The sequence below is a fragment of the Gorilla gorilla genome, chromosome 3 (genome assembly GCF_029281585.2).
Source record: "Gorilla gorilla gorilla isolate KB3781 chromosome 3, NHGRI_mGorGor1-v2.1_pri, whole genome shotgun sequence".
Classification (NCBI taxonomy): domain Eukaryota; kingdom Metazoa; phylum Chordata; class Mammalia; order Primates; family Hominidae; genus Gorilla; species Gorilla gorilla.
This window is the reverse complement of record NC_073227.2, coordinates 16,995,901-17,008,102: the sequence shown is the minus strand read 5'-3', so window position 1 is coordinate 17,008,102 and position 12,202 is coordinate 16,995,901. Positions and strand designations below refer to the sequence as shown.

Here is a 12,202-nt window from a genome sequence, read left to right as displayed (position 1 = left end):
TGGAGACTGCAACATTGTGTGGGAGTGGGGCTCCCATAGGGTAACAATGGCTCACCCGGCTCACCGTGCCCACTGTTTGTCAGCCATGGGGTCTCCTGCACACCCCATCATAGACGCAGGTGCTGGGCCGGCATCCCCCTTTCACCGGAAACCAGGCGTTGGGGCGGATGCCCTTTGCAGGGTCACTGCATGTGGCCGAGCAGGCCAGGAACCCGGGCTTATCTCACTCTTAGTCCCTGGCAATGAATGGCTAGTTCGTCCGTCTTTTCAAGTATTTTCAAATTGGTTGAAAGATGGAGTTGCTGGTGGTCGTGGTTCTCCAAGATGCTTACGATCATGGCATGTTGTTGTAGAGAAAGCTTAAAAGATACTGCAAGGTCCTGGAGGAAACGCCGATGTCTGGCTCAGTAACATCATCCATTGTTCCAGAATTCTAAGTATCTCATGGAGAGGGGGCAGGGACTTAGGAAAGTCTCCAAACTGTGACACACTTTTATTTCACTTTAATTAGGAAAAAAGAGATGCTGGGCTCCTTGGTGCCTGCATTCACGATTGGTGTCCCGATAGAGGCTGGGATGCTCCAGAGCCTTCCTGGGGCAGGGGGCCTGGCCAGGGCTTTGAAGGGCAAGGAGGAGAGAGGGCAGGGCAGCCTGGCATGGCGCGGAAGGAACGGGGTAATGGCAGAGAGAACAAGTGCGGGGGAGGGGAGCCAGTCCTGACCCCTGTGAAGTCACTCTGCTGTTAGGGGCCCGGTAACAAAGTACCACAAACTGGGGGGACTCAGAGCAACAGAAATTTACTCCCCCACTACTGGAGGCCAGAAGTCTGAAATCAAGGCTTCGGCAGAACTGTGCTCCCTTGGAAACCCGCAGGGGAGACTCTGTCCTTGCCCCTCCTAGTTCCTGGAGGTTGCCACCATCCTTGGCTTTGCTGTGTAGACACAGTGCTGTAATCTTCCGTCCTCACGCGGCCCTCTCCCTATATGCGTGTCTGTCTACATCCAAATTTCCCCTCTTTATAAGGACACACCAGTTTGGTTGGATTAGGGCCCACCCTGATGGCCTCATTTGCAAAGATCCCATTTTCAAATCAGGTCCCCTTCACAGATCCTGGGGGCTGGACTTCAGCATCTCTTTTTGAGGTGCCCAGCGTGCTCTCAACTCGTGGTCTCTTGTCCTTCTCCTGAGATGCGTCAGGGTGTGAGGCATGGTTCCCCCACTTTGGCGATGAGATGTGGGGCCCAGAGAGGCCAGGTGACCTGTTCAAGATCACACAGGCAGCAGCTTACAGGATTCAATTCCGAGCCAGCTTCTGGAGAGGCCCGTGGCCCTCTCTCTCCTTAGGCCATGGACCCCATGCTGTGCCCTGCAGTGGCTGAGGAGACCCCAGCTCCAGAGTCTGCACAGGGCAGGGGGAAGAGAGAGCTCAGCCTGTCGGGGAGCTCTTTGCCACACCACGGGCCGCCCGCTGACTCTCCCTGGATGTATTTCTTTGCCCTTCTCCCCTTGACTGTTCCAGGGACTCTCGCGTTCTCGTTGCACAGTTCAGCTGGCTCCTCAGCCATCGGGCCTGGGATCCTGGAGGAAAGGCTTGGCCAGGTTTCGGAGGACACCCCCAAGGAGGTGGTTCCCCCACAGCCCCACAGGAGAGAATGGGGGTTCTTTTTAAATCTAGACAGATGGGGTGCCAGGAGCCAAACTGATGTGGCTTCCCAACTGGAGAAACAGGTTTAATGATACCCCATCTCTTCAAGGACTTGAAACCCTCTTCTTTTTTTGAGACGGAGTCTCACTCTGTTGCCCAGGCTGGAGTGCAGTGGTGCGATCTTGGCTCACTGCAACCTCCACCTCCCGGGTTCAAGCGATTCTCCTGCCTCAGCCTCCTGAGTAGCTGGGATTACAGGCACTCACCACCACGCCCGGCTAATTTTTTATATTTTTAGTAGAGACGGGGTTTCACTATGTTGGCCAGGCTGGTCTCGAACTCCTGACCTCATGATCCACCCGCCTCTGCCTCCCAAAGTGTTGGGATTACAGGCATGAGCCACCACGTCTGCCCCTGAAACCCTCTTCTAACAGGACATCTTCACCTGTGGTGGCTTGGGTCTCTTCTCAGAATAGTGTTTTCAGATGCACAGAATAAAGTACAAAGGGTTACGAAGGAGGCCAGTTAAATGGAACCAAGTCCTTCTGGACCACCCTGAGTGAGGCAGCCCTGCAGTGTAGACTTGGAGAAAGGCAGGTAGCTGGAGCCCGGGCAGGGTGGCCCCGGGTGAACATGCGACAGGGCAGCTGGTTAGAGGGTTGAGAGCCCGCTCTGCTGTCTGCCAGGTGCCACCCCGGGGCCAGTGAGGAGATGAGAGTGAGGATAACAGCAGCGACAGCAGACAGCTCCGTCATGCTCCCCCCCCCCCCCCCCCCCCGCCCAGGTGCTGTTCTCAGTGTCCCGTGACTGTCCCTGGAAGGCGTTCCTTTCACTGCTATTCACAGGCTGGAGCCAGGTGCTAGACTCCCGGCCAGCGAGCTAGAGCCGCAGGGTCTGTGCTCTGGCCCCTGTCCAGAGCCTGTCCCAACCCCAGGCACCATCAGGGCTTGCGGCTATCATCCCCAGGCGGCCCTCCCTGGCTGGGCTCCTGCCACTGCCTCTGGCTGCCATGTGCCTCGGACGGCTGCGCCTTCTTTCTCCGGCCAGCTCTGCCTGCTTCATCACAGCTCTGCGCTCTGCTGCCCTGGCCCAGGTGCTGTGCGCTGGCCTGTGCACTGCAGCTGTGATCTGGACTAAACGGCGCCTTTCCCTGTGGGCACTGCAGCCCTAAGGAGCAGCCTGGCTCCATCCTGTCTGTGTCCCTTGTCAGGCACAGGCTCCATATGCACTGTAGGCCATCCCAGTGGACTGGAGTTTCTCTGGCCCTTAGAGAGGGTGATGGCCCTGAGAAGGCAACCTACAGTCGGGGTTGGGGGAGTGGAGGCGGGAGACGTGACTGAGGAACTGGCAGGACTTGGGGACCAGGAGGATGGGCCTCCTCAGAGGGGATGTGAATCTGCCTGCCAGGGGCCTGAGGGGTCCCTCCCTAGGTGAAGGGACACAGAGGGGACAGGTCTCATTGGAGTTGTATTGGGTGTGAGCTGGGGAGATGGGAGGGCGGGCGGTGGGATGTAGCAGGTAGCCAGGCGGAGCGCGAGAGCAGCCTGGGCTGGGGTCTCAGGGTCTTGGTGCTGCCCTTGTCCTGCTCCAGGCACTGTGCTGAGAGCGCCTGGGACTGATGAATCTGGCAGCACAATGGACAGGAATCTGACTGCAGAGAGGCCACGTCCCTCAGCTCTGAGCCACCCCATTCAGCTGGTTCTGTGGCCAGGGCTCCCTGCAGTCAGGATGCAGGCTCGGGGACAATTGTGAGGCCTGGAGATGAAGACCCCCAGGAAGTGGAGGCAGGGGATGAGCTGCAGTGACTAGTGTGGCTCTCCAGGCATCTGCAGCCTTGCAGAGACGGGGAGGTGGTGGAGGTGTCATCCCATGTCATAGGGAAGGAGTCTGTGCCTCAGAGAGGTTAAGGGGCTTCCAAGGTGGTGAGGCTGGTAAGCTGCAAAGGTGCAGAGCTGCAGGCAGAACCTGCACCCTGGGCCCTGGTGCTGGGGCCTGAGCGGCTTGCAGGGGGTGCATAGGGGCTGCCAAAGAGAAGGAGGGTTAGCCTCAGCATTCACGGCAGGGTGGCCGCCCGTCTTCCAGGTGACCATGCTGCGCGGCTGATAGGACACTTTCTCACGCACATCTCCTGCTTCCCCAGGACCAGTGCCTGGGATGCCCTTGGTTTCCTATCACAGATGGGAACTGGGGACTGCATGGTGTCAAGGGACTCCAAGCCTAGAGTTCCTGAAGCGGGCAGGGCTCAGGAGGGCACTCTGCTGGAGGGTCTACCCAGCTGAGCTTCGGGACTGCAGCCTTAGGAAGCAGCAGAGCTCCCCAGTTCTTTAACCTTGTTGGCTGTAGGGTCTGTATGTGGCCAGGGGAGAGTCCCAGCCCCTTGCAGCCCCCAGGCTGCTGGGAGGGGCAGTGGGGAGCGAGCAGCTCTGTGCATGTTCATACGATTACGGAGGCCCTGCCACGTGCTGGCACCTGGCATCCTCCCACCCGGCCAGGGAGCCCCATCGCTCTCTCTGCCTCTCTGGGCAGGCGGAGGGCCATCTGCACGCTGTTTTAGCTTTTTATTGATTGATTTATTTTGAGGTGGAGTCTCGCTCTGTCACCCAGGCTGGAGTTCAGTGGGACGATCTCAGCTCACTGCAGCCTCTGCCTCCCGGGTTCAAGCGATTCTGCTGCCTCAGCTTCCTGAGTAGCTGGGATTACAGGTGCGCACCAACATGCCCAGCTAATTTTTATTTTTAGTAGAGATGGGGTTTCGCCTTGTTGGCCAAGCTGGTGTCGAATTCCTGACCTCAGGTGATCCACCCACCTTGGCATCCCAAAGTGCTGGGATTACAGGTGTGAGTCACCACGCCCAGCCCGTTTTGGCTTTGAGATATACTCTCGTCCCTTCCAGGCTCCCTGGCAGCCGGGTGAGTGCCTTCAAGGTCCAGGTCCAGTGTCATCTAGTGACCCATGCCCCATGCCCTCCAGCCGGGGCAGGCTGTCCCCCTCCAAGCCAGCTGTCTTGCAGCTGTCGTGAGTTCATCTGTAAACACCAGCTGAACACCTACTGTGTGCTGGGGCTGTCTAGTGCTCAGCATACCATGGTGAAGAAAACCGAATCCCTGTCCCTGAGGACACTTAATTAACCACATGGGAAACCGCCGAGGGCGAAGGCCAATGGGGCTGCAGAGGTTCTGTCTTTCCTGGTCCCACGCAAAAGCAGGCTGGTGTCCATGCGACACTGCGTCCTAGCACTGAGCCCAGGGCTCAGGACACATTTGCTGAGCGGATGCTTGGCTGGTAGCTGACGCACGACAGCCGTGATGGGGCAGTGGGCAGCCGAACCCCGCTTCTCAGACATGTGTCTTAGTGGCCCGAGAGCTGCCTGGGCAACAGTGGGGCTTCTTCATATCTGTACCCTGAGCTCTCTATGCAGGACCTTGGGTATAAAAATAACTAATTTAAAATGAAGGTCACTTATGAATATGGTGAAAAATTAAAATGTTACCAAAAAATTGCCCAGTGAACAGTGATGCTCCTAACCTCTCGTGCCCAGCTGCCCTTCCCAGGTTCTTCCAGAGATAGTCTCTGCACATGCTGTGTGTGGGGGGGCCTTCGTGTGCGGGTGTGTGTGTGTCTGTTCTGCTGCCTTCCGGCCACCCCTGACGGTCCCGCCTCTGCCCACAGGTCTCCGTGCTGGTCCTTTTCGCCCTGGCCTTCCTCACCTGCGTCGTCTTCCTGGTCGTCTACAAGGTGTACAAGTATGACCGTGCCTGCCCCGATGGGTTCGTCCTCAAGGTAAAACTCCGTTTTCCCCCAGAGGCCCTGGGACGCCTTTGCACCCCATGTTCTCTCCCTTGAACTCAAGGCTGCTCCTGCCGTCTCCCCCAGCTGGCCCAGGGACAGGCCTTAGAGCAGCAGGGGGCCAGTGTCAGGAGTGTCCCTGCGGAAGGCCCACCTGGAGAGCAGGGCAGGTAGGCAGGGGGCACATGAGACCCACAGGAAGGAAACTCCCGGACTTGGCCCCTGGGAGCTTGACCTCAGCAGTCCGGGGAAGGGCCCTCCTCGAAAGTGGGCCCAGCCAGGGGCTGCCGTGGGAAATGCCCAGGATGATACCTACCGGATCCCAGCGGATTGCTCTGGGGGAGGGAGGGAGGGAGAGGGGACCATGTCCACCACATGAAAGAGGAGAGGATGTACTGGGGGAAGCCAAGTCCCACAGAGAGGAAGGCCTTGCCCAAGGCCACGCAGGGAAAGGGGAGCAGGGCTGGGGGCACACCCACCCTCCTGACCCGTGTCTCTCTCCTGCCTGTCCCACCGCAGGAGCCACACTGGTGCTGGGCTCTCTACAGGCATGGAAATGCTCGCTTTGCATATATAATGCTCATTCCCAAAAGCCCACAAGTGACATGCAAGGCAGCGGGATTAAAGGGAGGGGAGATAAGGGTGGAAAGAGAAGACGGAGCCAGGGGAGGCCTGGCCACGCATCACTTAGTGACGGGAATACGTCCTGAGAAACGCGTTAGGCGATTCCATCATTGTGCCAGCCTCACAGAGTGTCCTGTACACCCACGCGGCCCAGCCTGCTACACACCTGGGCTGGAGGGTATGGCCGACTGCTCCTAGGCCACAAACCTGGACAGCATGTTGCTGTACTGAACGATGTAGGCAGTTGTCACACGATGGTAAGTATTTGTGTATCTAAACATAGAAGAGGTCCAGTAAAAACACGGTATAAAAGATAACGCATGGTACACCTGAATAGGGCAGTTCCATCATGAATGCAGCTTGCAGGACTGGAAGCTGGTCTGGGTGGGTGAGTGAGGGAGTGGGTGGTGAGTGAATGCGAAGGCCCAGGCATGACTGTGCACTCCTGTAGACGAGTGAGCGCTGGACATGTGGGCTACACTTGATTCATAACATACTCTTTCTTCAGTAATAAATTAACCTGAGCTCACTGTAACCTTTTTACTTCATAAACTTTTTGTGTGTGTGTGACGGAGTCTCGCTCTGTTGCCCAGGCTGGAGCGCAATGGCGTGGTCTTGACTCACTGCAACATCTGCCTCCCGGGTTCAAGCGATTCTCCTGCCTCAGTCTCCTGAGTAGCTGGGATTATAGGTGTGCGCCACCACCCGGCTAATTTTTGTATTTTTAGTAGAGACGGGGTTTCACCACGTTGGCCAGGCCGGTCTCGAACTCCTGACCTCAGGTGATCCACCCACCTCGGCCTCCCAAAGTGCTGGGATTACAGGCGTGAGCCACCACACTCGGCCAATAAACTTTTAAAATGTAAGTTTTTGACTCTTTTGTAATAACACTTAGCTTAAAGCTCAAACATGTCGCACAACTGTATATTATTTTTCTACATGTGCTTTTTCTATTAAAAAATTTTTTAATTCTTTTTTTACTTCCAACACATTTTTGTTAAAGCTAAGGACACAGACACACACATTAGCTAGGCCTGCACAGGGTCAGGATCCACAGTATCACCGCCTTCTGCCTCCACACCCTGTCCCACTGGAAGGTCTTCAGGAGCACTGACAGGCACAGGGCTGTCATCTCCTAGGATAACAATGCCAGGCCAGGTGCGGTGGCTCACGCCTATAATCCCAGCACTTTGGGAGGCCTAGGTGGGTGGATCACCTGAGGTCAGGAGTTCAAGACCAGTCTGGCCAACATGGTGAAACCCCATCTCTACTAAAAATAAAAAAATTAGCCAGGCATGGTGGCGGGTGCCTGTAATCCCAGCTACTCAGGAGGCTGAGGCAGGAGAATCGCTTGAACCCAGGAGGCGGAGGTTGCAGTGAACTGAGATCGCGCCACTGCACTCCAGCCTGGGCAACAGAGGGAGACTCCGTCTAAAAACAGAACAAAACAAAACAAAACATTGCCTTCTTCCAGAATCTCTCTTGGAGGAGCTCCCTGAAGCTCTTTTAGAGTTAACATTTTTTTTTAATAACTAGGCATACACTCTAAAATACTGATTAAATAGTATGGTAACATAAACAAGTAACATACGCGTTTATTGTCACTGTCAAGTATTATGTTCTGTGTGTAATTGTATGTGCAAGACGTTTATACAGCTGACAGTGCAGGGGGTGTGTGTACACCAGCACCTCCGCTAAGTGAGGAGTGTGTTGTATTCCGTCTATACAGTGGCTGCGAGGTCACCAGGCGACAGGAGGTTTCAGCTCCGTGACAGTCTTATGGGGCCACCATGGCATGTGGTCCATTGTTGACCCAAATGCTGTTATGCCGTGCGTGGCTGTAAAACGCACTTGCTGGTTCCCCACAGGGAGGAGGGGGTGGCTAAAACTGCCTTCCCTATCCTGCAAGCCCAAGTACCACTGGATACCTGGCCTGGGTGGGAGATGACCCAGGAGATGAAGCCCCAGTCCTGTGTCCAGCTGCAGATGAGACTGGCGGCCACAATGGAAGGGGCCTGGCACCTTTTGTTTAAAAGGCGCTCCAGGTGATTCCCATCCACAGCCAGCCTTGGGAATTGAGAGTCCCTTGATAAGTTGTTCTGGAGTGATGTCCTGTGGGACTTTGGCATTTTCCACTAGCATCTAATGAGGGGGTGTCCTTTCCGGAGAAGGCATCTAGGAGGGCCAGGGAGCTGCTGGTCTGTATCCAGCTGCCCTTGGCCGAAGCTGGAGAAAGGAGAGGCGTGAGCTCATGAAGTCCCCTTGACCTCTTTCCTCCATATTTGTGCGTGTGTTTGTCACACACTGCTAGGCAGCTTGTGTGGGGCTTTTACACCTGTTGCTCACAGAATCCATACACTCGGTAGCTGTGGGCTCCCATTATCCATACACTTGGTAGCTGGCTCTGAACTTCCCAGAGTCAGTGTGAGATGCTCATTTCCAGGGCTTGGCACTGCTGAGATTAAAATAAAGCAGGAGAAGCCAACTGTTTCTAGCACTGAGCACGTGCACAGGGAAGCCTGGCTTGGCAGCTGTCACTGGGTAGCTTGGGTTTGGGTTTCGTTTAGGTTTTGTTTTTTGCTGATATGAGGACGCAGAGAGCCCTTATGTGATTAGCAGGAAAGGCTGGAATTCACGTTGTCCAGCCCAGGTCCCTTTTTCTCCTTGCACGTCATGCTGTCCTTCAGGCTCCCGACATTCAGCTCTTCCTCTCTTGGGCAGGCATGTACATGGCACCCACCCCGTGCCAGCAGGTCTTGCTATTGTTCTAGGCGCTGGAACACAGCCGAGAGCCAGTCAGGTACAGCCCCCTGCCTTCACGAGGCTCTTACATTCTCAAATGAATGGTGAGGAAGTCAGTCGTCCACTGAATGCGAAGGCTATAGACAGACAGGAAAGAGGGCCCAGGGGTTGGGCATGGGCATGTGGGCGGTAGTTTCTAGAAGGACGGTCCACATTGGAGGAGCGGGTCTCCAGGAGGTGAGCCAGGGAGCTTGCGGGTCTTGGGGGAGTGTGCCCACCCAAGGAAAGCCCCCACCCTTTCACTCATGTTTTATTCAGCAAGCCCCGTCCATACCCTAGGCTGGGGCTGGGAGAGTTTGAGTCTGTTTTGGAGGCTGAGAGGACACCAGGGCTTTACAACAAACAGAAGCAGAGGGTGCGGGCTTCAGGGAACGAGGGCAGTGCTGGCCCTGACCCAGTGGGAGGGGGTCTGTGATGTTAGAGGAGCACAGAGGGAGCAGCGGGCGGTGGGGGCGTGCTGGTGGGGGGCCAGCCACAGGCACAGGGAGGCAGCAGAGGATGAACCAGCTTACGGCCAGAGCGGGTGCATCCTGAGTGCCAGGCACAGGCCCCTGGAGGAGGGGGAAGTGATAGGGTAACCTCTTGGGTCACCTGGGGAGGCTGGAGATTGGAAGGGAGAGACAGGGCAGTGAGATGACCAAGGAAACTGCTGCAGTGGCGGAGGGAAGAGAAGACTGGGGCGCTGGGGATGGAGGGGAGACTGCAGACTGGAGAACTGATTTAATCTGGGAGGCAGAGAGGTAAAAGGAGAGGGCCTGGTGCAGAGCTAGTTACTGAGGGAGGCCGATGTCATGGAGAGGGAGCACGGGCAGGCCCAGGAGCTGGCCCTGAGCAGGAGAGAGGACAGCAGAGGACAGCTTCCTGGGGGCCGGAAGTCCCCACCGAAACTGGCTACTTACAAATAACTGAGGCCAGTGGCTTCACCAGCTGCCCTGATGAGCTTCCTTCCTGGCTCATCCTCTCTGGGCCTGGAGCAGGTTCCCCACAGGGAGGAGGGGGTGGCTAAAACTACCTTCCCTATCCTGCAAGCCCAAGTCCCGCTGGGTACCTGGCCTGGGTGGGAGATGACCCAGGAGATGAAGCCCCAGTCCTGTGTCTGGCTGCAGATGAGACTGGCGGCAACAATGGAAGGGGCCTGGCACCTTTTGTTTAAAAGGCGCTCCAGGTGATTCCCATCCACAGCCAGCCTTGGGAATTGAGAGAGTCCCTTGATAAGTTGTTCTGGAGTGATGTCCTGTGGGACTTTGGCATTTTCCACTAGCATCTAATGAGGGGGTGTCCTTTCCAGAGAAGGCATCTAGGAGGGCCAGGAAGCTGCTGGTCTGTATCCAGCTGCCCTTGGCCGAAGCTGGAGAAAGGAGAGGCGTGAGCTCATGAAGTCCCCTTGACCTCTTTCCTCCATATTTGTGCGTGTGTTTGTCACACACCGACGCTAGGCAGCTTGTGTGGGGCTTTTACACCTGTTGCTCACGGAATGCACCCAGAAGCCCAGGTGGATGCTGTTATATCCCCATTTTATCAGTGGTTAGAGGGTGTACAGAGGCTCTTCGTGGAGCCCAAGGTCACGCCCTTCAGTTCACTTGGTACAGTCAGCATGTACTAAGTACCTCCTACTGTGTGCACACTGGACTCGACACCTTGAGGGCAGGGACCTCAGAGCCCCAGGCAGTGGGGAGGGGACAGGCTCTTTCTGGACAGCCACTCCCAGTGGCCCCAAGCTGAGGCATGTCGTGAGGAGGGTCAAAAAGGCAGACGTGGCCCGAGAGGACACTAGGTTTCTACCTCTGCCTTTAAAAAAAAAAAAAAACCATGAAATTACGTTTTATAAAAAAGTTTTAAACATAATGGGGAAAGTGCCCCAAATCCTACATTTTTATGCTGGCTTTTGCCTTTATATTGGCCATTCTTTTTTTTCATGTAGACAGGTTACACGTTCTTGCTATGTTGCCCAGGCTAGTCTCGAACTCTTGGGTTTGCTCAAGTGATCCAACCTCAGCCTCCCAAAGTGCTAGGATTATAGGCATGAGCCATCGCACCCGGACCTTAGTGGCTACTCTTTTCCAGTGCTGACTGAGTGCTGGGTGCTGGGAACACACTTACTTAGCTACCTCAGTCCTCCCGTGCCCCACAAGACAGGTCCGTCATCAGCTTCACTTCACAGGTGAGGGAATGAAGCCCAGAGAAGTTGGGGAACCTCCCCAAGCTCCTCCACGTGCAGGCCCAGCTGAGTCATGCTCCCCTCGAGGCACACACCCCACAGGTGAGGGTGGCTCTGTATGAGATGGGTATGGGGGGCGGCAGGGGCCTCTCAGAAAGCCTTCCCTGGCCCATGTGGGCTCACGGCAAGGCCTCTGCATTCTGCTTCCGCTGGGAAGCCCTTCACCCCCTGGGGTGCTCGCCACCATGGGCACCAAGGTGCCTCCCCAGCCTTGCCTTTGGGCAGCCACGTTGTGTGGGAGGCATCTGGGGTCTCCATCTGTCCTTCTCCCCGGGCAGGGCACCTGTAGGGCAAGGCCGTTTCTGAGCCATCTCGTATGCCAGCCCTGAGCGGGGCCGCCACTCCACAGGTGTTGGCCGCATCAGGTCTTGCAGGACTCTGCTGGGTGCCAAGGTGGGAGGGAAGAGGGGAACCCGTGGTCCGTTTCCCTGAGGGATGACGAGCAGCAGATGGAGAGGACAGCGTGAAGGGCCGTGGCGGTGAGGCTGGAGGGGAGTTTGTCTGGCCTGCAGAGCCTCCTTCCTGATGCACGCGCTGCCGGTCTGAATGGGCTGTTTGTTCTGTAGCGTGTCAGGTGCTTCCCGACGTCCTGGTGGGGCTGAGATCAAGACGCTGTTGATAAAAGGGCTGTACTTCAGTGATGTCTTTTGGCTTTATCTTTTCTGTGCACCCTGTGACCTGGGGCACATCCTGGCTTCTTTACTTGAGCCACTGTGCATTGACTTGAGTCCTCAGCAACACGGTGGTGTGACTCATTAGCCGCATTTTATAGGTGAGGGACCTGAGATTCAGAGAGAAAACACTCCTCATGGGAACTGAGCTGGTACGGTGGGCCTGGCTCCAAAGCTTCCCTTCTCCTGTAGCACCACCCTCCTGCCAGTGGCAGCCCCTGAACACTGGATGCGGGGCAGTGTTGGTGAGAAGCACATTCCATTTGTCATTTCTCTTCTGAAAATAGCTCTTTGTTCACAAGGGCCTTGCAGGTATAAAGTATTCTCATCTTCAGACTTCAGGGTTCAATGAGCTGGTAACAAAGAGAATGGATTCCCCATGGGGGTTGGGTGGCATCAGGAGCTGATCCCTGTACACCTGCCTTAAGCCCGTGGAGGTGAGCCACTCACCTCAAGG

At 56.1% G+C, this 12,202-nt stretch overlaps 1 protein-coding gene across 2 annotated transcripts in view; it reads left to right on the top strand.

The window, feature by feature from the left end:
* NSG1 (neuronal vesicle trafficking associated 1) overlaps positions 1-12,202 on the top strand; it is a 93,014-nt gene that overhangs the window by 78,258 nt on the left and 2,554 nt on the right. For both annotated transcript variants that reach the window (XM_055385171.2, XM_004038378.5), the window contains one exon: positions 5,314-5,424. In XM_055385171.2, the coding sequence (XP_055241146.1) occupies positions 5,314-5,424 (111 nt within the window). The remainder of the gene's footprint in view (positions 1-5,313; positions 5,425-12,202) is intronic.